The sequence below is a fragment of the Egretta garzetta genome, unplaced genomic scaffold (assembly GCF_000687185.1).
Source record: "Egretta garzetta isolate BGI_Z169 unplaced genomic scaffold, ASM68718v1 scaffold287, whole genome shotgun sequence".
In the NCBI taxonomy this organism is placed as follows: domain Eukaryota; kingdom Metazoa; phylum Chordata; class Aves; order Pelecaniformes; family Ardeidae; genus Egretta; species Egretta garzetta.
In genome coordinates, this window is record NW_009260435.1 from 8,177,794 (window position 1) to 8,203,319 (window position 25,526).

Below are 25,526 nucleotides of genomic sequence, written 5' to 3' on the forward strand. Positions count from 1 at the left end.
CCCAGCCGCGGGGGAGCGGGGCCCCACGTGGGGGGGGGGGGAGTGGGGGGGTGGTGATGGGTGACAACGCACCCATGAGGTGGTGGGTGCTGCCCGGAGGGGAAGTTCTTCTTCCCCTGTCTGTTCCTCTCCCTCTCCCCCACCCCACAGGGACTGGAGAGCTTCTGTGTTAGATGCCACCATTAGGTGACAGATTATATGAATCCTCCTCCAGTTTATGTCTGCCATGCTGAAGTCTGACTTCATTTACACACGCTGAAATGTCACTGAGACTTTGATGTATTCACCTATTTTAAATACTTGGCTTCTGGTCCAAAGTCCACTGTTGTCAAGGGCTGGTTTTGATTTCAAGTAGGCTTGGCTCAGGCCTTGCTACTTGGAAGTTACATCCAGAGAAGCTGAACACTCTAGTTTTCTCATCTAGATGTGCACCCTTGGCACAAGACTTGGGTTGCATAAATGTGATTCTACTAGATTTTGCTGTACTGCTGCGCTGACAGCGACACCAGAGCAGCCACGTTCACTTCTTGTGCATTTTCCTTTGAGTCCACTTTTTTATCTTCCTGCTGTAGTATGTTTGTAGATGTTTAAAATTCTCCAACCCTTTCTGTATGCTTTGAATTTTGGACTCTAGATTTCTTGAGTGAAATGTCAAGCTTGGGTTTCTGAAGGAAACTCCCATTTATGGTAGACCATGTCTAAAAGCCATGACATTCTGGCTCTGAGGCCAAAATGACTTTTCAAAAAAGCCCAACACCCCAAAACACAGACAGCTTTAAAAAGAGCCCTTCCTTTTCAAATAGTCTTTTGGGGGAGGGGGTGGAGAGAGGGCAGGGAGGTAAAGAAAGGGAAGGAGCCAGGACAACCCAGCAGCCAAAGAAGAAAAATTTTTTAAAAATCAACATTTTCTGGTTTTGTTTGGCCCTCACAGGCCTCACAGGCGCTAGAGCAGGTGTCAGGTTTCCAGTGAAAATGCTTTGTCTCCCAGTACAAACGTCCCTCTGGAGGTTGTTGCCATTGCTTCCTTTTCATCAGCTGGGGCCTGATTCAGCTTCCACTGAAACTAGTTGGATTTTTCCTTTTATTTTACTGTGGGTGGGATTGGACCTCTAGTGGCTGCAAACCAGCTATGTCCGCAGGAGCTTGCTTGCCAGAATTAAATTTAGTGCAAAGTTCAGTGTTACTCATGTACAGTTCACTGTTACTCTTCTTAAAACAATTACAGTGCCTCCACAGTTGAAAGGCATCTCATTACAAGGTCCAAAATCCAGGTAAATTCTGCAGGACTAATATGCGATAACTCTAATGAACGATATGGTACCCATGTCTGTTGGTATGCTTAAGGCAGCCAGCCTGCCTTGATTTAGGTAGGTGTATCGTTTGAAAGGCACGCAGTCATGGGCACTGCCCAACGAAAGGCTCATTCGCGGGTTGCCTTGAGAAGCAGGGTTCTGCCCTGGGACTGTTTGGGGAGGTTGGCCTCAAAGTCCGTGGCCCATTACTCACGATTTGTGAACTTCCAGCAAGGAGGAGTGACTCTTGCTGTTCACCTGAACAATCCCCTTCATAAAAATAAAGTAGAATGGCACTGCTGATCAGTCGCTGGCCAGTCAGCAATCGCTCTGCCAGGGTTGGCTTTTGCTTTCCTAGTGTCTACTTATAAACCAGGTTTTCGCTGATTCCGTAGCCAGCTGTTGGTTTCCAGTCACTCCCAGGAGTGCCCCGCAACACGCTCTGGCTAGAATGTGAGAGATTTGTCGTATCAAGACAGCCATAAAAGTGAAGGAAAACAAAGCTCAGGAAAATAAACAAGCTGCACCTCTGATTGGTGCTCTCTTCTACTTCATTCCCTTACAATTGTACTAATCGTTAGGGCTCTTGGAAATGTTGCCAAAGGAGAGGAAATGAAGTTGCTGAGATGGGAAAGGATATGAGATTTCCTGACCAGACTGAGGCACAGGTGCCCGGTATCTGTGATGTTATGCAGTATTTACCAAGGGAAATGCTGCTGCTGGATTTTTTGCATGCCTCTCAAATTGTTGTATGCCACCCCCCCTTCCCCCCAAAAGTGCCATTATGTATTTCTTATTGCCTCCAGCTATGAGAAGATGCTGAGCGCCGAACAGCTGTGATTCTTTATTTATAAAGTACTTTGGCATCTGATGCCCCCTCCCCCATCCTTGCAGATTTAACGTCAAAGGCTCTCTAAGGAGAAAGTCACATATGAAAAAAAGATCTTTGATGGAACAAAACTATAACCAGCTACTAAATCAATTGAGTTAGGAAATTCCCATTCCTTCCTCCATTCATCCAGAACGGTATCTCCTGTGGGAAGCCATTATTATTTGGATGTAAAAATCCTCTTCCTGTACCAAAAAACATTTCTGGAGCTGCAACAGCACAAAAACATTGTTTATTAAATCCATGGGAAAATAATTCCACCTCCAAAGAGCTGAATGCTAGGCCGCTGTCTGTCCACTGGCTGAAGTTCTTACTTATACAGCTGGGGAGCCTGAAGAAAATGTCTGATGACATCATCACCAAGCAGTATCAAATTAAGAATGTAGATCATCATTTCACTCACACATCATTTGAGAACGTTTTCAAGAAAGGAAATGAAAAGTTACATTGTTGCCACCTGTGTTGATTAATCTTATGAATTAAAGGAGCCCAAATTACTTTTTTTCTCTAGGTTTTCAGAGAAGACAATACAAGAAAAGAGAGGCAGTGAGCATGCAGGAATCCCCAGTGAATTTAAAAACCAGTTCCATTTTCCAAACCCAGGGCAGATCAGATTGTTCAGCCTGGTTTTGTACACATCCGTTTCTCTTTGACTACTTACCATTCCAATTACCTGCATGGTTTGAAATGAGCATTAAGTTGCTAATTATTAGTAAGCCAACTGGGACAGATGGCTACTTAAACAAGATATTGTAGATGTTTACTTGCAAAGCTTAATTTGCTTTGCTTTATGCTAAAAACATTTACTCTTGGCTTGAATTCAACACTGATGAGCATCCAAAAATGCTATTGAACTCAATGCATAATGCTTTTGAAATGCAGGTCTTATGCAAAATGCACTATATAATTTCCTTCCAACTACATGTCAGTGCAGTCTCAAAGTAACTTGAATTTTTACAGGATAACTTTGAATTTTACTTTTCCTTTGTATACTTTTTTGTATGCTACAGTATCTCAAAGGTGCTGAACAGTCATGAGCCCTGTAGCATGGGTCAGATTGCTTCCTTGATTAGTCCTATGGAAATCTGTCAGAAGTGGCTGTATGTAATTAACCATGGGTAGAATTTGAACCTAGCAAATACGTGGTGGGATGTAAAGATTGCAAAGTTCTAGCAAAAGGTCTGTGAGAACACGTATATGTGAGGAAGAGGTTATTGTCAGTACCAAGAGGGATGTGCCTGTTCTTTTAGGAAAATGCCATGCCCTCTCCATCTTTCATTTGGAAAGGAACAGAAATTATCAAGTGCGCTTTATGATGAGGTCTCATGAGAATGATGACACGCTAAGGGCACGCTCACAGGGGCAACTGGCAGCTTCCAACTGCACCTCTTACACCATAAGGCCTGTTTGAAATTTCCTCATCCCAAGCGCCCACCCCTCACCCACCCACCACCTCAGCTGCTGCCCTGTCCTGCTTCTTGCCTTAGGCGGCGTTGCTGGTGAACACATAGTATTTCCTTTCCTCCTTAGACTGTTGCACACCAACTACAGCCAGACCCCTCGCTTTCAAGAGGCATCGTCTGTTTTGCCAGTTGGCTTTGTTCTTGGCCAAATCACTGTACTGACAGGGACACCTAAGTAGGTAAAACAGGAAGGTTTGCCTTTTCTCTTCCCGCTCTAACATTGCTGCAGTTACTGGCTCTACTGAGAGTCTGTGGCAAACTAAATGCTCACATATTCCAAAATTTTTCAAGTGTTCTGTTCTCCCCTTTCCATTTTGGCACAGTTTAGTGGATAGCACCCAACAGGCCAGATTATTTAACTACTCACAATACCACATAGCAAATACATGACATACTATATACTTTTTCTTTTCCTTATTGCAAAATCACAAAAGGTAACACTAGGACCCAAACAAAAACAAATTACCTCAGTAACTCCTGGAAAACTCAAGTGGTTAATCAGTTACCTTTTATTTACATATATATGCTTAATGCTGAATTAAGTTGTAAAAACCCAAAGGCTGATTTATAGCCCCGGTCAGCCTTAATTAACATTGATTCCAGGGGAATAGTAAATGTGAATAGCCTTCACAATTGAGGTTGAACAATGAACTCACTGGGTGTTGTCCAATTTGTAGCATGATTTACATGGAAGCAAGCCCTTCTTTTTTCTAGGGTTACCCCTTTTTCATCTGGTGTTTAGGATGGGTTATATATAATCCATAGATAGGAACATTTGCTGTCAAATATTCTCCCTGATTTAGCGTTAGCCTTTACCATGGTCACTATAAATAAGGCAGAAAAAAAAACCCAGTTTGAGGCTTTGCAGGGATTCCTTGTTCTTGCAATGTGTCATCGCTTGTCCATTTCATGGCATTTTTACGAAGTGGCCATAATGAAAGTCAGATTAAATGTACAGGATATATACGTTTAATCAACAGCCACTGGAGTCAGTAGTGCTGGAAGAGTTATAAAAGCCCTTGTGAATGCAAATTTATTGCAAAAGAATCTGCGTCTTGGTGGTAGGAATATCTGCTGAATGGTACTACCTGACACAGAACACCTAAAACTTTCAAATGTGAATTATTTAAGTGTAAGGTTTTGCTTGTAAAGCTGCCAGCTGCTGCATTTCAAGACTTGAAACTGTTCCAAAACATGGGACTAGGTACTTTATTTGTGCACTAGAGTAAATACTCTGATTTTACTGCCAATTTAAATGTGCTCAGTTTACAGTAATGAGCTTGTATAGGCAATACCTTGTTTATAGAAAGTGGAACAGGAAGAAACTAACATTAACCATTAACAGTAGCAATTTCTCTTGCCTTCAACTCTAACTTTATGCCAAATAGATCCTTTCCATGTCCTATCTGAAATATTTGCTATTCCTGTTCTTTTTCTAAATCTGTGGGATAAGTAGAGCATTCATTAAAATAATACACCTTGTAGTTCCAGTCAACTTGAATTGCAATGCTCTCTTGTAATTCCAAGGCACCATTTCTTACTCTTATGGTGAAATGTATTTTAAGAACAAATACGTGTCCTGTGTACTATAGCAAACCTGATGATAGCTGTACATCCCAGCAGACTGTAGTTAACATTTTTTTAATTTTTTTAAAAAAGAACAGACCACTCCTGTAAGGGAAGAGTACTGAATTGCGGTTGCCTCCACTTCTCAGGTTCTTGTACTCAACCTAACTGTTTTATTCTTTCCAGACAGATCACACGAGGAACCTGTGTGTTTATGTACATACTGTAACCTTAAACAAACATTCTTACATCTCCTTTAGCCATCTGTTCCCAAAGCTGCAAGCCTTTCTTCCTTCCCCTCCCTCCTCAGCACAGCCCCCACACTCTGGGCATGGAGTTAACTCCACCGAACTCAGTGGAAAGGATGACAGTAAAATCCATTCTTCCACATAGGTCACAGATCTCAGAGTTTCTATGTTTCACTTACAGTCTAAAAAGTGACAATGATACACTGGAGGATTTCAGCTTATGGTGTTAATCACTAGAGATCGTATTGGAGATTCTTTCATTATCTTATTTTGGCTGGGTTAGCTCCAAAATGTCCTAATGGGGCCAATACTTTGGTTTGCAAAGCAGTATAATCGCTGAGCAGGACGACACCTGAGCTTTACAGTCCACAGCCATGAACAGGTTCAAGATAAATACAGTGTGCAAAGGAAGTGATAGATGGGTGATGTTGCGGAAGGTCCTGGGTTCAGCTACCTCTGAAAACCAAAACAAAAAGCGGGGGGGACATGAAAGAAAGGACGGACTCTGAAATGGATGGAAGGGCACACAGCAAAGTGGCTGAGGCTAGAGGCACAGGGAGGATGAGGAAACACAACGGAAACACATCCGTAAAAGCAAAAGCACACGTAATGGTTGGTTTCTATGCACAGTTGTTATATCACCAGGGTCTTTTTCAGGCAGGCACGGGTTCCTTCTGCCCATGTCCTGAGTCAGCCAGACATGAGTCAGCTCTGAACCAGAACCTACGTCACTGCAGTTAGTGTGGCACTGAGCCTGAGCTAATAAGCCCTGCTGAGAAGAACACAGCTACATGGCTTCCATTTGGCTTGGAGAATAGGTTGAACAAGCTCATATCTGGTAACGGAAAACTCTACAGATGCATCTTTGCCTTCATGTGCAAATATGAGTGTGCAATTTCTTTACTTTATTTAAAATTCACAGGCGCACTGGTGTCCTCACCATGTTCTTTTCTTTTCTGGACACTTTATACCCCTTGGCATTGCAACTGTTCACCTTGAGCTTTCTGACCATATTGTCTCTTGGCTGCTTTTTTTGCTAGAATAGTTTTGGGGTTTTTTCCCAGCTCAGTTTCTTCTCATCAATTTATGACTAGCTCTCTACTTGTTTCCTTCTTTCCTTCCTGCCAGGTATGTTAAAGCTTTGGTGATCCTCCTCCCTTAAACACCCAGCATTTTGATCAGACAAACACTTAAGTTAGACTGTTTTAAACTACTTAGTTGGCAGGCTGGTGCGCCTATCATTATATTCCAGGTCTAAAAAATCAGCAACTGATCTATAATTGCATCATACTATTCTTTGACTAGAAAGGACTAGTATCTCCCTTTATACATTTCAAGTTATATTTCATGGGATACAATGGAAGAACTCTGATACCTGAACTCCAAGGAACCCACATGGTGCTTGGACTAAGCACTTTCATTCTTAGAAAGATTTCAAGGACAAGAAGAGTCTGAATACCTGGAAAACCCATCACTCAGTCATTTTCCTGGAGTGACTTATTTCATATTTGCTGATAAATAATTGCATCCTGTTCTTGAAAGTCATTCAGTAGAAAATAACTGGCATGTATGCAGCTACCACTAAAAATCTACTTTAAATAAACTCATTTGTCATTACCTCTCTCAAGACAGCTGTTGTCAGCACCATTACAATACAAATTTGGTTTGCCCGTGGCAATTAAAATTATGTCAACACTGACAGAATCTAACAATTTCCATTGTTCCAAGCAGATAAGCAAGTTAATTCTGTGCTGCAAGCCATCACTGTAGCCATAATCAAGTGACCGTGTATTGAAGAACAGTGATGTTTGAGATTATTCAGCTTTGACTGGCTTGTATCAGTGACTAAATGTTTACTTACTGAATTGAATGATTACTCCAAATCCTTGTCTTGCCTCCAGCAGTTTCACAGCTTTTTCTCTGATACAGGTATTTCCTTTTTTTAGTTTCTTTCTTACAGTGTTTGAACCAAATTTGAATGTCAACCAAGTTATTTAGCGTTTGATGTTGCTCCTATAGTAACACTGCCACAGAATACAGAAAGACATCAGGGGCTGACCCTTAGCCTGAACTCTTGAAAACTGATTTTCACAGGCATGTTTCAACTCTCTTGTGGTAGAATCTGCAGCCTTTCTCAGGAGTTTGTTGTTATATACTTTACCGTTTGTTCCTATAGGAGGACTGATGACTTTTCTTCCTTTTCTAGATTTTCATCAATAATGAGTGGCAGAATTCTGAAAGTGGGAGAATATTCCCAGTATATAATCCAGCAACAGGAGAGCAGATCTGTGAGATCCAGGAAGCTGACAAGGTAATGCATCCCCTGAATGGGTAGAAATGTATAAATAGATCAAAGCAGCAGGTCCAGAATAGCATTGTTGGGCAGTTCTTTATCACAGTTCCAATCCCCATCGGGTGACTAAGGTTGTACAACAGCAAATTTCATGGTAATGTTATTTACCTCAGTGCCTTTGGTTTTTTTCTTCCTTCTTGGCAGGTTGATACGGACAAAGCAGTGAGGGCAGCTCGCCTTGCTTTTTCTCTAGGTTCAGTCTGGCGGAGAATGGATGCATCAGAAAGAGGTCATCTTCTGGATAAGCTCGCAGACTTGGTCGAAAGAGACAGGGCAATTCTCGCTGTAAGTGGCACATGAAAAGCAACAGTCAAATCACCTGTCAGTTTTAGATTCTGAGAGCAAATGAGATCATAGATGTGTTAATATGAATTGTATTTGAAAATGACACTCAGCTTGATGGCTAAGATGGCTGACTCTACTTAAGACCTGATCCAAAGCTTATAAAAGTCAGCAAGAGTCTTCCAATTGACTCACAAGAGCTTTAATTTGGAGATCAGACAAATGAATGGCTGTGCACACACATGTATGCCTGTTATGCACGCCTGTAACTTTTCTAAAATGAAAAATGGAAGACTGAGTGAAGTGATTTGTGCAGATATGACTGAAGTGGCAGGTGAAATGCTTACTGACACTCAACTGGTAACATGAGTTCTGGCTATTGCACTATTTCACTCACGTGTGAAGCCATCTAAACGGTGGCATTGTTAATGTTGTTTTCCGCATGTCAAGTGCTTTGAACTAAGCTGGTGAACATCTTAATTCCAGCTTTGTCAACACTTAAATCATCTTACCACCAGTGTATACTGTAAAATCGCCACAGGGAGAAGGAAGTGCACAGCAAATCAAGTTTACTCTGCCTGTCATTTGATTTGTATTTCTAGAGCCAAGTTCTTTACTGAATTGCACTGCAGGCAATGCCGTTAATTGCTCTTGGGGATATAAGTCAGTGCAGAATTAGGCCTCCATTCTTCTCTATAGAAACCCATTTGATGGTTGGTGTGTTGCACATGGGCGTACTTTGCCCATTCTTAACTATTTCTATTAGACAGCTATTGAGAAGGAGTTAAGCTACTCAAAATCTTAGAAGATTTTATTGGATTCTTTTTGCTAAATGATCTTAGGAGCCCCTAAGAGGATAGCTTATAAGATACTTTTAAAAATAGGAATATTAACTTAAAAATAAGGACATTAGCTTGTTAATTTATGAGCTTCCCTAGAGGAGAGTTTGTTTATTTGATGGCAATAAATAAACTGGCTGTACAGTATAGATATCTCAGACCTCAGCAGGAGTCTTGGCAGCCATATAGAGAAATTTTTATATTCACATCAATTATATAAAGAGGGATATGTCCATTCTTCTCTTTATGGATTCAGATCATTAATATGGGGTTACAAGGAGCCCCTTCTCAGCTGTTATCATTAACATAACAGAACCTAGTTTGACAGGCATTTTTATCTTGGCTCCTGATTAAAGCAATTTAGCATTTATATATCTGGACCAAACACAGTGGCTATTAGGTCCAAAATACACACAGGCATGTGTGTACATGCATGTGGACACACAGAGAAATGCACAAGACAGACAGACACACATAAACACACACGCACACACACGTTCTTAAAATCACAGTCATTCCAGAATACTCCCGAAGGAATCGGATTTTTTTTTTTTAAGGACAATGATTTTTATTCACATTTGCAAAAAGAAGTAACAAAGGGGATCAGATAGGTGTTCTGAACCTTGTGAGTTAAGACTATGCCAAGGTGTAACTGGTTGGTCTTCATTAAAATCTGTCACAATTGAACAGCTGTTAAGACAGTGAATACTTAAGTACAATAGTCTAAAAATGCTACTGTGCTTATATGTCTTTAACTTTTTCTTGTCCTCTAGACTATGGAATCACTGAACAGTGGCAAACCTTTCTTGCAAGCTTTCTACGTAGATCTTCAGGGAGTCATAAAAACCCTGAGGTACTACGCCGGTTGGGCAGACAAAATCCATGGAATGACCATTCCTGTAGGTAAGGAGGATTAAAGCACAGGTACGCACCTAAACCTTCTCATGGCCAAATGGCTTAATAGATTACGGCTGCGTGAAAGGTAGAAGATAACCTTGGTTTGGTCTTAAACCATGCAGTATGTTGCTGAAGCAGATGTTTAAAAGTCAGCAAGGGCTGGACTAGATGACCTGCTATTGTTCTGCCCTGCATGCACATCCCAAAGAGTGTTTTCTTGCTTTTGCATGTGTCCCATCTGAGAAAGCGATAGCTCAATAACTACATTTAAATATTGTTACGCTTATAAAAATGGATGTGGTATGAGCCTGACAAATACCTCGGAACACATGAAAATAGTGTTAGCTGCCTGTTTAAGAAACAGTATGCTTACATATATATCTTGTTTATATATGTCTTCTTACTGCCTATGCAAATTATTTTACTTGGGACTAATGCTGGATCCAAATTTGTGTGTACCTTGAGTTTGTAATGTAACTATAGAGAACTCTACATATATATATTTTGTTATATATGCTTCTTCAAATTAGTCAGTGGGATGAGTTTTATACTATATGTATGAGATAAATCTTTATGAGTGCTAGGAAATTAGTTATTCTACTCTTAGTTTTTGCTAAAGAGATAAGAAAAGAAAAAATCCTTACCATTATTTTTATTTAACAAGTCTCTTCCTCCTGCCCCTCCCTCCCAGCTGTTTAACAAATACAGGCTGAATTTTCTGTTGCTAACATATTCATTTGCCATCTGGACTAGACGTACCAACTGCTATGATTATGAAAAATGGCACATGTTAGCAAAGAATGATTTTATGCAGGTGCAGTCATTAAGGTAAATGTACTCACCTTTTACCTACATAAAATAAGTCTTTGGAAAAACAGTAAGGAAAACCAACATTTATTCTATGGATTCTTTTGGCTTCAGTGGTGTACACTGTTCATTGCACATGCATGTTTATTCCACTTTACTGAAGGAGACCAGGAAGGCACACTCATATGTAAATGAATTTTGGTGTTGCCCATCTATTTCCATAAAATTACATTATGTAACACAGTATCTGCAGTACGCTAGCTTGCCTCTGTACAGCAAAACACAAAACTATCAAAGTTAGGCAAGCAGATAAATTGAAAATGTGGCCCCAAAATTTTCAGAAGGAAAACAGACCATGTAACTCTTATTGCAGCATTACTCGTCATGGTGTTTCAGCTTATTAAAATTGCAGTGTGTACTGTTTATCATCACTAGTATATTTTCACCAAAGAACTGACAATATCAATATTTCAGGTGTAGACTCTCCTGTAAGGACTCTCTGAGATTTCCACAGTCATTTAGGCTGAGATTCAAAAATCCTGGTTTTGCTGCTTGCACTTCACATTTAAACATGCAAAAGTCCTGAGCACACCATAAATCCATATATTCAGCAAATTTCCTGTTCCCTAATCCCTTTGTCCGTGGTCAGTGAATGCCTCCTTCTTACTCGTTAGTGCCACAGGTACACAGAATTTAGGTCAGTCACCAAAAGGCATTGCCAAGTTAAGGAGAATGAATATTCTCTGCTTATTCGTGTCCTCAAGTAGCATATCCGATGAAAACCCTGATTTTTTCAGTGAGGTGGGCTATGCTGGGGGCGAGGAAGGCACATTTTCAGCAGGCCTTCCTAAATGCAAACTTCAGTGCTAACACACACAGTTATCAGTAGTGTAGAATTCCAAATCCATTCACAGATTTTCAGGGTATCAATTAGTTCTTCCTCTTGGTTTAACAATCTTCTGTATTCCTCTAGTCTCACACCATAAATTTGTCATCCTCATAAAGCTATTTTAGAGCAAAGCCACTGTTAAACAATGGTGCTCTTTACATTCACTTACCATCAGCTCATCAAAGGAAACCAAACAAGACAACAAAACCAAAATAAAAACCCTATTAAATGTCCTTCTCTTTCTGTTCAGTGTGCTAATAAATCTGAAACCTCCTGATCTTTCATCTGTTTCTGTTGAGGTTTTCTTTTCCTCTAAAATAAAAATAGGCAAGTGATAGACAAGTAGAAGAACAGTGCGTTTTACAGTCACATTCCTTTTGGTCCCAGAGCTGCTAAAACCTTCAGATTGCCCTTTGCTTGCTCCCAGGAGTAAAGCCTTGATGATTTAAATTAAAACAGACTGAGGCTAAACTAGAAACTGTTAAACTAATAAAGTGAATGCAAGCAAAAATGTATCTTTAAATCAATATATGATATGATACAGCTTAAAGAACCAACTTGGCTCTCCTCACCCACTTGTTGCTGGCTGTGTCCTGCTATATGATGCATGTGACTGTATATGATTGTTATGCAACTAAAATATCTGGGATGGAGACTCCTGATGGAAATCTGAGCAAACACATCTGTGGAAGGTATTGCTGTCCCAAAGTGAGATCCCTGGATAAACGGGGCTTTCTTTCTGATTAAAAAATAAAAATCTTTGGGCCAGGTGCTAAGCAGCTGCAAATTGATCTGACTCTATTCATATCAGCGAGGACTGAAGAATACCAGTTTACATCAGCTGAGAATATTTTAAAAACCCTTCTAAGACAAATTTTTGGATTGGACATAGGATCAGACTGTCAGATCCCTCTCAGGCAACGTTCTTCTGGCTGCCAGCTAGAAGAAGGGTAAGAGTAACAATCAGCAGCAACAGCATCTTAGAATGAGTGTCATTAGCATGACTTGTATAAACTAATCTTAAAACTCTAAAACATTTAAAAAGTCTCCTATTTAATTTCTGGGCACAGGGGAGCTTTCTACGCTCACTGTTCAGAAAAAGTGATTCAATTTGTCAGTCTTGAGTTATTTTGCCATGGGAACAGTTTATTTTACATTATGGACAAGACAGCTCTTAGGTATATCTTTGGCCTGTCCAGAGGCACCTGAAGCTTCTGAATGACTTCAAGTCACGCATGTTCACAAAGATATTGTTAGAAAGCAACCTCAAAAATCCCATCTTAACAGTAAGTCTGCAGATGATGAACTTTGGAAGTAGGTGTCAAAAGGGCATCCATCTGGAGTCTGGTGGAAGAAAGCAGGGCAAGCAGCTCTGCATGGGAAATGCTGCTCTGCAGAAAGAACACTGCCTACATTCAGTAGAATTAACCACCATTTGTCTGACTTGGCAAGCAGGTTCAGGTTATCTATAACTTTATGTTATGAAGCACGCAGACATGTGGCAGTGATTATGCAGTGACAATCTAAAGTCAGACAGTGCTAACATAACTGTGTTACTGTTATGTTGTCACCATCCATCCTTCTGGCTGAGAATCCACCTCTCACAGTACTACCAAGTACAAGCTGGTATTTTTAGCTGACTCCTCTATGTGCCTCTTGAGCACTTAGACAGTTTTGCCTGTATGTCCTCTGTATCTTGCCTTCTACTTTACTTCTGTCTGGTCTGATGACTCTTCCTATGGTCTGTGAACCACCGCTAGCATCTGTGAATCAAGAAAATCAAACTGATCATCTCGATCTGTGAAACAAATATTCTCATCTCCACTGGGAAGTTGTTAAGCATCTAGAGATCAAAATGGTGCAATGACATTTTGTCAATGCAGAGCAAACCAACTGATCAACTGTCTTCTTCCTCCTTTTCCTGATGTGAATTTCTTGTCTCTCTCCCTCCTTCCTTTATTTCCTCTGTTCTGTCCCTTGTCTTAGTTGCAGACTATTGTTACCTTTCTCATAATTATTCTGTATCTGGCCCCCAGCTGACGTATTAGCTACTCTAGCTCAGGTTTCTACTGAACAAATCCTGCAAAGTAGACGTACAGAAATAAGCAGACCTGAAAGTAAGTTATTTCTAATCAAATTCAAGCTGAAGTCTTTACTTAAACCCAAGAAGCTTTATGAATTAACCCATTTATTGTTACCAGATGTATAGTACAGGACATTACAGCAGGTTCCCAAAGTGCATGCTCCGTGGTGAAGTTAGGTCTTTCCCCGATACTGAACAAGGCTGGCTGCAGCTCCAGACTGAATGGGGTAGAGGCCACAGCTGCCTGCATGCTCTCACGCCATGTGAAGGACAGCACCTACCCCTGTGCTGGACAGTGACAATGGAAGCAAAAGCACCATAATCTTTCCTCCTCTTACTCCCTTCCTCTGCCTGACCATTTCCTGTCCTGGTAAATCATCTCCTGTGATTGAGTCTAGGCAACCTTCTCATCATTATCATGTACTTGGTTGAAATGATTTTTCTAAATAAAGAGATTCAAATTTTTCTAGATGACCAAGCACTACAGGACAAGGGGCACACTCAGCTCATGCCTTTAGCGTAGCCCTTCCCTCAGCTGTAGCCTCACTGAAAATCATGTGACCTAAATTCAGAGGTGGTTTGAGCCTGGGCTAGTTTATACAGCTACAAGACTCAATTTAGGTACAAAAGTGCAGTAAATCTACTTTGCACAGATGCAGGCCAAGCACGCTACCAAAGCTGACGGTTAGACAACACCTTAACCGCTCCCCACACAGAGCAGATCATTTTCCTGCTCTTTATCAATTGGGAAGAAACCCACATCATATCACAGCATGCATAACCTCAGCATGTACTCCCAGACCACAGGCAAATGCTGAAGCAGCAACAGCCGTGCAGCTTTGTGAAAGAGCATGAACTCCATCAGCCCCCATGACAGTCACTTACACCAGCTGTGCAAAATGAGCCAGCCCAGAGGCCTGCCGCTCTGAGCAGGCCGGGCCATGTGAAAGGTTCTCACAGACCACGGGCCTGACCCCAAATCACAGATCTGTTTACTTCATGACCTGACTCGGGCTGCCCTGAGCTCAACAGTGCTTTAGTTAAGGACTGCAGATCTAGCGTGGCACTCACTTTAATTAATGATACCTTTCACCCCTGGAGCTTTTTGCCGTTTTTGTTCATCAGGCCCTTAAAAATAATTACCAGATCAGAGAGTTAATTAAATAATTCCCTTTAGCCTCACACCATTCACACCTGCTGTTTGTGAACATGCGGTCTGCTTTTCCTGCATCTTTGTTGTTAGGATCTTTCTTAGTCCATATTCTTATTTCTGTTAAAAGTTCAGTGAGAAAAGCCCATAATTTCCATGCTTCCAGTGACTTGGTCCCTTCATTTATTTATTTACATGTATCTTGCCCAAAAGGTTTGTGAATACTTCTCTTACTCTCTGATGTCCTTTTTTTCTAGCTGCATTTCCTGTCAACTTCAACTGCCTGCCTGTTTAGCTTGAGGCCATTTCTGATACTGGCCTTGTTCTACAAGTCAGCTATCAGAGCACAGCTATATGATGACCCCTGTATTCTCCTTAGAGTTGTCTTCTGCAGTAAATTATGCTCAATTACACATCAGTCACAGGCTTCCCCTGCTCATTCCACATCTACAGAGTGTGATGTATCATTCCATTACTTCAAACTGTCTGTGTCTTCAATGGAAGATGAGTGAGATGTATGTTACTCTATTATTCCACATCTGCTTCTATATATACCTTTATATTGCTGTGTTCCAGTCATGCCTTTCAGGAAATTGCCTTTGTGACTCTTCCTTCACTTCTCTCACCCTGGACTCAGCAGAGGCCAGCAAGAGGTCTCCTTGCTACTGCACTTTTTTGTGCAGTTCGGCTTGTCCTCTTTCCTAAGGAACAAAAGCAGGTTACTTTCTGATGGCTTCCTTTGTTCTACAGAAAGAACAGTTAGGTTGCTCCTGAACCTAGGTTTCCCATGCTGGCTCATGAAAAAACATTGACCATGACTTCTTTATTTCTTTTACTGCCATCAAAGGCTGATCCTTAGAGCTTCCCCCCTCCTCTATTTTTTTTTTGTTCTGCCAAGTCAAACTGCACTTGAGAGTAACCATGCTCATCTGTTTCAGATGGAGATTATTTTACGTTTACAAGACACGAACCCATCGGAGTGTGTGGACAGATCATCCCTGTGAGTATCTCTACTAGCACTTTCTATTTATTTTCATTTGAACCAGCTCTCTTTAAAGACACATAAAACATGGTCCTCAGCTATGTGTGTTTTCCATTACGAAAAAAGCTGAGCTCATATTGTTGACATATCTTTAACAGCCTCCCTGCAAATGCTTATTTGAACATGCTAATAGGGTTTAGGCTCTGTTATTAGGAGTTAAGTTCTCAAGTCATAGAATTCTCATGATTAAAACAAGCAAAGCAAAACACAGTGTTAATATGCTGTCAGTGGTTATGGATGTTCACACAACTTATGGAAAATTGATGCTTTGCTGTGGTAGTCTTTCTATTTATTTAGTTTTTACTGTGATTTAACAGGCTCCTCAGTTCCTGGGAGAATGTAATGCATTTTAATTCCATTCTTTCCTGCTATTTCTTTTACAAGGCTGGAGGAGAAAAGGAAACTCCAGGAGATGTATCACTACAATTAACATTGTGTAGCGAACAAAAGACATGAAATGTTTATTTGTTATGAGAGAAAAACACGGCATTTCATCAAATCTAATACTCCCCCTACACCCCAATACACATCCTTAATATACTCTTGCTGAACATTTCATGGGAATTACACTGAGGAGCTAACTTTGTCAGAAGAACCGGTTAACTGGCTTTGGCAGAAATTTCAATGGGAGGCTCACATATAGCTGTTAAAATATGGCATGGAAGCTTTTTTCCTTGACAAAGCACTGGGGAACTAATCAGGACATTTTCTGAAATTTTTGTTGCTGTTGGTTTTTTATTTTGTACATGTTAACCACAAAGCCAGTAAACAGCAACGTGCAGCAATTTCATTAAAAGAGGGGCAGGCATAAAAGATTACTTTAACAATGTTAAGCCCTTTTTCCCTGTGTATATTTGTTATTTCGTGTCTTTGTTAAGGGGTGGCTATTCTGTTTGGCACTCTGTAGAAACTCAGAAAAACATGCAAACGACTCAGAGACTCTGTGGCTACACCCGTCCTGCAAACACCTACACACTCGCCTAACTTGACTCGCGAGTGGTCCTTATGAATGAATGATTCCACAGCTCTGTCCCCATTCTTCAGCCAAGCACATGGATAAGCATTTGCAAAATAACAACCCCAACATCTAACCCCAAAATTTCTGGATATCTCTTAGGCTTGTCTCATTGAGCTTAACTGACAGATCTGTTGAAGAAAGTTGGCCATGGGCTGAAGATCATACCAAAGTCAGGATTTATTTAGTTTAGATTTGTAAAACTCTTTTGTTCGGGGTACGCAGCCATCTACCATACTGGTTCAATTCTTCCCCCAAGTTTGTCCTCCAAAACTTCAGCATGGCTGTCATATACATCTATGCTAACAGTGTTGCTAATCTGTTACATGTTTCCTCCACAGCTACCAGTCAGAGTGTGGCCCCTGGGCTGCTGCATGAATTTAGCCATTACCCTAGCAAATATGTTATTACAAAAATAAAATTAAACAGCAAGCCTAACACTAAACTCCTCATCCTCTTTCACATCCTAGCTTCCATCAAAACATATGCTCTTTGGCAGCATTGTAGCATAAACAGGGCTATATACTACCCTATAAAAACTCGTCAGAGCTCTCCTTGCAATACCATTAGAAGTGCAGGCTGTCAGCACACTGTTGGCCCTATAGCTCCCCTCCCAGGTTTATATACTGGAGATGGAATTAAAACATCACTTTGTCTCCAGAGTTTATAAACAACTGAGGGAGTAAAAAATTGGGTGTTCGGTGAAGGAAAGACAGTTGTGTATTTTTTCAAGCTAGCCAGGGGCTAGAGAGATGTCCGCGAGAGTGGCAGCTGATATGCATCAGGCAGTAACATGTTCTGGCCAGTGGCTGACTCTTTGTGACTGATATTTTCTATTTTCTTTCCAAAGGAAATTATGATGTGCATTTACAGGAGTGATTGTGCAAATGCAGTTATTTTATTACTCTTGCGTTTCCACTGAAATCAGCAGGACTATCCACTTAGCCTGTTAGGATCAGGCCTTGATGCAGAAAGGCTTGCTACTCCTAGCTTTATCCACAACGTGTTCATGCATCAAACTAATAATAATTCACTACAACTTCTGTTGCAGTTAAATGAAGCTGAAATTAATGATGATACAAATTTTTTATCAGCAAAGAGCATTTCTCAACTTGTTTTTTTTACTATTCTTTTAACATCTTCCATGTAAATTGCTCATTAAGACGTTTTCAAGAAAATGAAATGCTTTGACCAAGCATTCACATGTACATCTTAAGATGTATTCAGGGATAGGGAATTTACATCCAAAAATGCTTCAGCATGAACAAACAGTTCTTTCCAAATGTATCAGAAGCAAGAGCTATTTGTCATGGGGGAACTAAAAGTGCCAACTGCAAAACAATAAATGAAATAAAAAGTTGTTACTAAAAAAATTAACAGATAACAGAAGATTCTTTTACAAAGATTACGGGTGCGGGGCTGTATTTCTTTGAGCAAGAGAGAAAGAACTAAAAGGTCACTGTTGTCACTTTCTTAATGGCAGTAATTAAAAAAAAAAAATCCTTGCTTTGTGCTGGGAAAAGATTTATGTTGAGGATCAGCCTGAGAAATAAGTGAGGTAGCAGCTTGACATCTTGAAAACAAAACACCACTGCAATATTTTTCCATCTATCAACTTTTATATTTTCCTACAGTGGAACTTCCCCCTGCTGATGTTTGCATGGAAGATTGCTCCAGCTCTGTGCTGCGGCAATACAGTAGTTATTAAACCGGCAGAACAAACACCACTCAGCGCTCTCTATATGGGAGCCCTCATCAAGGAGGTAAGAATAATTGACAGGAATAATGTCTCTGTCTCTCCTTGTGGGGAAGGAACTACCAGCACATGCCTGGTTTAACGTGCTCTGTCAGTTTTAATAAATCACGCTTCCCTTCATTCATTCCTATTTTGACAGGCTGGCTTTCCACCAGGAGTTGTCAATATTTTGCCAGGATTTGGTCCAATTGTTGGTGCAGCCATAGCATCTCACGTTGGCATTGATAAAATTGCTTTTACTGGATCCACTGAGGTAAGAGGATTCACAGATACGTTACTGTAAAATGTGAGTAAATACTTAGGGAGACAGTCCTTCTGCTACATTTCTCACTGTCACTGAGTAAAAGAGCTACATCTAAATAACAGCGGTCTGTCCTTCCCAACTAAACTTATGTACCGCAGTACTTGCAAAGCAGAAATGGCTCCTTTCCTCCGACCCCTGCTGTGCTCGGCACCTCAGCACAGGAGATATGCCTGGAAAAATATTGCTGGGATTTCCTGTGGGCTTATGAGGATGTGAATCACATGCAAGTAGGCAGAACATCCCGTGTATATCACAGCACACATAAATGCTGCTTTAGCATCCATAATTTGTGTATCTTGGCCTACTTGGGGAAAAGGGGAGAGGAAGGGGGCAAACTAGGGCAAATGTACTTCAACTGTGATGCTGTATTTAAGTATATTGAGGAGGATGAGGAGGAGGAGGTCTAAAAAGGAAGGAGTGCAGGGAGAAAAGGAGCTTGTCCAAGGTGTCTGTTCCCAACATGATGGAAAGATGCTGGCCAGAAGATGAAGGGAATCAGTTCTCTCCTGGATGCTAAAATGTATTGCTGTGAGTCTACGATGCAGATGTTACAGAGGAGGTTTGGTCTGAAGATGAAGGCTGTAATCTACAGAAAGAGTAACGAATCCCTCAAAACTCAGATCATGTCTTGCTCTCAAATATGTGCAAAGCCGGCTGTTATCAGGGTTGGGGTGGGAATGATAGAGGTACTCCAGACTGAAGTCACAGGAGAAGGGGCCTTATCTCATCGTCTGAAGGCAGACAGAAAGGAATCTCAGTGGGAGTTTCAGGGCTGGTTATATTTAGAGAGTGCTAAACCCAGCCCTTTTCAATTCAAAATCTGTCAAACTATTGTATGGAGGGAGCTGAACCCCAGGGATCCAGTCTCTCCCTGATATGTTTGACTCCCACTCGCAGCAGTGGGAGGCTTTATGAATCCCGGGGACACTGCTCTTCACAGTGAGTCAATTTGTTTTTGACTTGAGTTGCTAAATTCACTGACCAAGCAGCCCTACTAGGTATGTGGGTATCTCCCCGGTGGGCCCAGGGATTGCAGAGACCAGCTCAATTATTTCACATAAATTATTCTGGTGGAATTATCCTGTAATCGAGTTTGGAAGTCACCATACATGAGCCTAAATTACCAGTAAAATGTAGCTGCAGTCGTATGATTTTCATGCACATAGTTGTTTTTCAATTACTATATGCCTGTACATGAATTTTTTTATGGCAATTTTAGATTACAATATACACAGGTTACATTCTAAGACAATGGCAACATCAGATTTCACATTATTCTGTGGAATTACTCTAGTCATTACATCTCCTGTAACCAATTTATATTAGCATCCTGGAATATTGAAAACTTTAATATGAGCTGATTACCCCCATAAATTAAGTTGAAACAATTGTTTTCATAAAGATATGTGGTCTCTGTTTAAGATAAATATTCTATGATACAGGATGTTGCACTGTTTGGAGGAGGAAAAATACAGATGGGTTAGGTTTCAAAGTTGTCTTTTGTAGCCAAAATAAATTTTTATTGTAGTTCCAGACAGCTTTAGTTTTAATAGGCGTTTAAACTCAAAAGCTGTGGGTTTTATACTAACTCAGTGCCTGCCTTTAAAAGCCTTACTAATAGGAAGTGAAAAGCATTACAGAGATGAAAAAGCCATTCTCTAAGAACCTAAAGCAAGAACAGATGGAACGTTTTAATGCAGAGTTAGTGTAAACTATTCCATATTGTTTCTGATTTCCTGTAACACTGAATTTTTGTAACAGCAAGTCAACATTGTAACATTTTAAACACAGTGCTGTGATATGAGCTGTACTTTGAGTACAGGATAGAGTCTTTGACTTCTCCAAAACAGATTTCAATTTCTAACGAAATAATAATGGAAATGTTTTGTCTCTCTGGTCTTGTCTGAGGCACGTCAACTGTACACTCCAGTGATGTGGATTTCCAATAGCCATCAGATACATTTCCAACACCACGATATAACTTCCGTTCCCCCATTTCATCCAGGTGCTAGTTAAGGCAGTTAATACTTTCAACTTGAGCAAGTTAATGATAAAACCTATCAGTACAAAGCAAATACCTTCAAGCTTAGATGTACAAAGCACAGATTTTTCTCAAGTTTTCACCATGAGGTTCTTTTTAAAAAAAAAAAAAAAATTCTTCAACTTTGAAGTATATACTTATGGCTAATGAAAACTCCCCATTTGCCTGTAAAAATCACAAAACCCAGGCTATTAATATCTATTTCCTGCAAAGATTTTTTAGAGGCAGAAAACAGGCTGCTCTTCCTACAAAAAATTAATATTTTCCGAAATTTTTAGAATGCAATCCATAGAAATATGAGCCAAAAGGCCAAGTTTGTGACCTTAACCCACTAAAGCCTGGCATAGCCACACCAAAGATCCATCCAGCCTAGCACCTTATCTTGCAGCATGACCAGTAACAGATGCTTATAGAAGAAGAGAGCATGTGTAGAGTGATCCTTTCCTTGCTGTAGCCTCACAGCTTCTGGCAATCAACAATTTAAAGACTTCCTGAGCCCGAAGGTGCATGTGGAGAATTGTATTTAATCGTAACCAATGGCCTTGTCATCCATGCATTAGTCCAGTACCTCTTGGAACTCCTGACTGTTGTGAGGCATCAGGCCAATTCCTATGCAAGGACAACACATAAATGATGTCTAATTTATAATACTAATTTCTAATTTATTATACTGGTCCTGTTTGCACTCTATTTCTTTTCTGGTTCTTTTAGATTCTCTAGTGCTTTGAAAATTGTTTTAAGGACTACTATTTACTTTTCTCTCTTTTTCTGTGGTACTATCACTGTTCGATTCCACTTCTCTCCCTCTTTCCTTCTGACCTCTCCTTTTATGGGTTAGTTCATGCACATTAAAAGAATAGCCTGCCTGCTTCTTATGAAACACCCTCCCATGGATCACCTCCTCTCCCAGTCCCCTCGTGCATGGCTCTCAAAACTCTTCCCTCTACAGCTCACTAGGAAGGGTTCTGCAGGCACCCAGCAGGCTTTGCATTTCACTTTGACAACTGTTGCACTAAAAGAAAGAAAATCATACTGAGTATGAAAGCAAGCTTTAACATATCATGCCTTCTTAGATTCCAGCACCTTTCTTGGATTCCAGCACCTTTCTTGGCTTCTCTGCTTCCTTTGGTTCATACTCTTCAGCAGCTTGTTTGGTATGGGCATTTTAACAAAAGTGTTTATTTTTTTAGTGCTGTTTTTAGTGAACCAGGGCTAATCCATGATCCTCCTTAATTATGGCAATCTCCTCTCAGGCTTCACCGACATGTTTTTTTCCTCATCTTCCACAGCCAGATGAAACTGCCAAAACCAATCTTTCTTCCAGCCAGTCTGACCATGTCAACGCTTGCTCCTATCCCTTTCCTACCTTCCCTTGAAAGCCCATAATCAATTTAAATATCTCATTACATCTTACTGTATTTCTCCTTGATCTTTCTGGTCCCTGGCTGTAGGGTGAATCTCTCACCAGGGCCTTGGGAGTGGTTCTGTAAAGCTCAGCTATCTCCCCCACTATCCCAGTTGTTCACTATACACGCCTTTCCCTTTTACTCTGCCCTTCTCTGCCTCAGCTTCTTCACTGTTCCATGTATTTCTGTCTATCTGAGTTCCTTTTCAAATATTACTAGCAACAATTTGATTAAAACTCAGTAATTTATATTTTTGAGCTTAAAAACAGATCCAAACTCAGGATGTCTGGCTTACCCATAGGTCTGCTGTTGGGTTGCAGAGCTCAGAAGTATAGGAGAGGTTATACGAGTCTCTTCCCCAGTTAAATGAAGAGTGGATCTCATTTTTTTCCAAGACAAGTGCTGATGGGGGGACGATTTTTACACATATCAGAAATGCAGAGAGGTTCTTCGTATTACCTTCCGATTTTCTGAAAGTACTTTTGCTATGTAGCACAGGGGAGAGGCCTTCAAACAGCAGAGAAAAGCAGCCATCAGAAGCTACTTTACTATTCATTTGCCTTTATTTCCACTCAAATCTGTGAATTCAGTTACAGGCTTTGGCAACACAGCCATTTTGACTGCTGTGAGCTGTCTGGCCATGTCTGTGTATGTGTGCTGCATTTGAACGGGAACTGCATACCCCTAAGTTCCTGGTGCACCTGGAATAGTTGGGTGCGGTATGTTCTGGGTTTAAGATCAGAGAAAATTATGGAGAGCAAGAAGTTATAAATTTAGAAGCATGAGCATTTTAAGCACCAGCTGGATTAAAAATTGTATTTTGCTTGTTGCAAAAGTTTAATGAGTTCTAATAACTTCTGTTCAAAAACAAATGTGTTACCTCCAAATCAGAGTGGCTTACAACTCTCTCCAGTCGTTAAACGCTCTCAAGATGAGAATTACAGATAGCACACAAAACATTTGAAGCCCTGGCCAACAAGAAATGTATCCTAAGTGGCTGGTTTCCACTTTGTTCAAATTACGACCCATTAAAAAGCAGACAGATTAAAGATAGGATTCAGGTCTGTGTTCATGCAGTTCTGTAGAGTAACCCAAATAAATATCCAACAAATTGGTTTGGATGCCTGTGTAAACAAAAGGTCTATAAACAACTGCAATAAACCCCAGCAAAAGAGTCTGCATTTTGCTTGGCCGAATGTTTGCTTTATGCACTTAGATTAACAAACCATGATCTCATCATTAGTCAACAAGATACTAGAGAGACCATCAAAGCAAACTACGGGAGAGTCGAGATTGATTCATGCCAAACAAATGTTTGTAGCTAACAGCTGTATTACCACTGATCCTAATTTACTCAGCAGGATTCTCCTTTCATTTCCGAAGTGAGATGAATGTCACAATGCATGATGTAGACAGAATGTCTACCTACTGCATGAGCAATGAGTTGTGTCAGCTCTCCTGGATCACACAATCTCTTGCTGGTTTTGAGTATCGTGAAGGATTACATCCTGGCATTTTCTACTTTAGCAAGAAGAATCCTAAAGGTGATTTGACCTGTTCTCAGAAGTCTGTTAGCTTACCATGCTACACACATGCCCTGTTCAATATAAGGGGGATTTAGGGAGGCTACGTTATCACTCGTTCCTGCTTCTGCTGAAAATTTTTGATCACATCTTGGACAGCTTGTGCCTCCTGAATGAAAAGTAGCTGTTTCCCTTTTCCTTCCTTGGTGTTTTTGGTTTAGGGAGCTGTCCTTGAACAACTGGCATGCCTCTTTGCCTATAAAAGATACATGTTAAAAGGATTCGCCTTCTTAAAACTGAAACAAGTAGGGTGGTCTACCAGCCCTGTCAAAGTTAACAAGAGTTTAGCCACAGACTTCCACGGAGCCAGGAACAAATGAGCCATTTATACCTTAGGATTCTCTCCAGGAACTGTTTGGGGTTGCCTTTTTACTTGTGCTGCACTATTCACTGTGTTCTTTTCAGGGCTGCTCCTCACACAGTCAAATAAAGCTGCTCTTCTTCATGTCAGTATTTCAAAATTCACTTGTCTTTGCTGGAGACACACCTTGAACATGCCATGCAGTCCTAAAATATTTCTCAGAAAGATTTTGCATACAATCTGGAATTTAAAAAAAAATCAGACAGACTAAGTAAGCAGCAGCATGGGTTTGAAGGTTTTGTCCACTGACATCCAGTGCCTCCATAGCTGGAGAGAGAAAACTGCAATTCCAGAAAACATAGAAAATTTCTGTCTGATCATACCATCTCCCCAAAACTTTATCAATCTCTTGTAACTTAAACCACTTACTGTTCTTCAGATACTCTCAATATGCCAAGGAAGGTCTAATAGCGAAGATAGGCAGCCCAGTTACTTAAAATGCCTAAGTAACTGAAGATGTATGTCTCCTCTGTCAATTTTTGCATTGTTCATGGAATCTTTTAATCTACATAGCTTCCTGTGCAGTCTTACCTTCACAGTCTTATCTGTGGCAGTGTGCAAGAAAATTACCTGCTGTTCAGCTCAACTGCTGTTCCCCTACATTCAGGTGTTCCCTAATGCCTTAACGTGTATCTGCTATCAAAGGAAGGTTCGGAGCAGAGAAGCCAGACAGCTGACGGAGCTGTAGAGGAAGTATCACAAGCCTTGGAGGTTTGCTTTTGGCTTGTGAGACTTCCCGTGCTTTAACAGTAACAGGCAAACCCACCCATACCATTTGGAAACACTGACTTCTGTCTGAGAACTGAAAATTAACAGAACATGAAAGGCAACAGACTTTTTTGAATTTCTGCACTAATTATTTAAAATGTGACTGCATAAGTCTCCACTTGAAAGAGACATTAAACTTGCAAACACAGAAGGCATAAATAAGCAGCAATCAAATGTTTTATATCATGATACACTCCCAGTGCTTAACGTCATACAGTTCACAGTCCAGAAACAGACCCTTCCAGGACTATTCTTCAAATAGCTCTTTTGCACAGGGGTGCCGCAAAATGCTTCTTTAATCTTTTTTGTTGTTGTTGTTCTGAATAACAAATTGTTTTCTTTGAGATGGGCCAAATTACATCTGCCTCACCCTCCACACAGCTTACAAGGCTATGGTACTTCACAAGTTATCCAGGGATACTCCTGATATCAATCTTGAAGCCTATTCAAAACAAGGAGGGGGAGTCAGGGCTTTCTCTGCCAACATTCCTG

At 40.6% G+C, this 25,526-nt stretch overlaps 1 protein-coding gene across 1 annotated transcript in view; it reads left to right on the forward strand.

Moving 5' to 3' along the window:
- The window catches only part of ALDH1A2 (aldehyde dehydrogenase 1 family member A2), a 54,724-nt gene that overhangs the window by 16,056 nt on the left and 13,142 nt on the right, over positions 1 to 25,526 (forward strand). The window contains exons 2-7 of the mRNA XM_009643977.2: positions 7,665 to 7,769; positions 7,956 to 8,096; positions 9,706 to 9,835; positions 15,697 to 15,758; positions 18,450 to 18,578; positions 18,711 to 18,824. Of these exons, the coding sequence (XP_009642272.1) occupies positions 7,665 to 7,769; positions 7,956 to 8,096; positions 9,706 to 9,835; positions 15,697 to 15,758; positions 18,450 to 18,578; positions 18,711 to 18,824 (681 nt within the window). The remainder of the gene's footprint in view (positions 1 to 7,664; positions 7,770 to 7,955; positions 8,097 to 9,705; positions 9,836 to 15,696; positions 15,759 to 18,449; positions 18,579 to 18,710; positions 18,825 to 25,526) is intronic.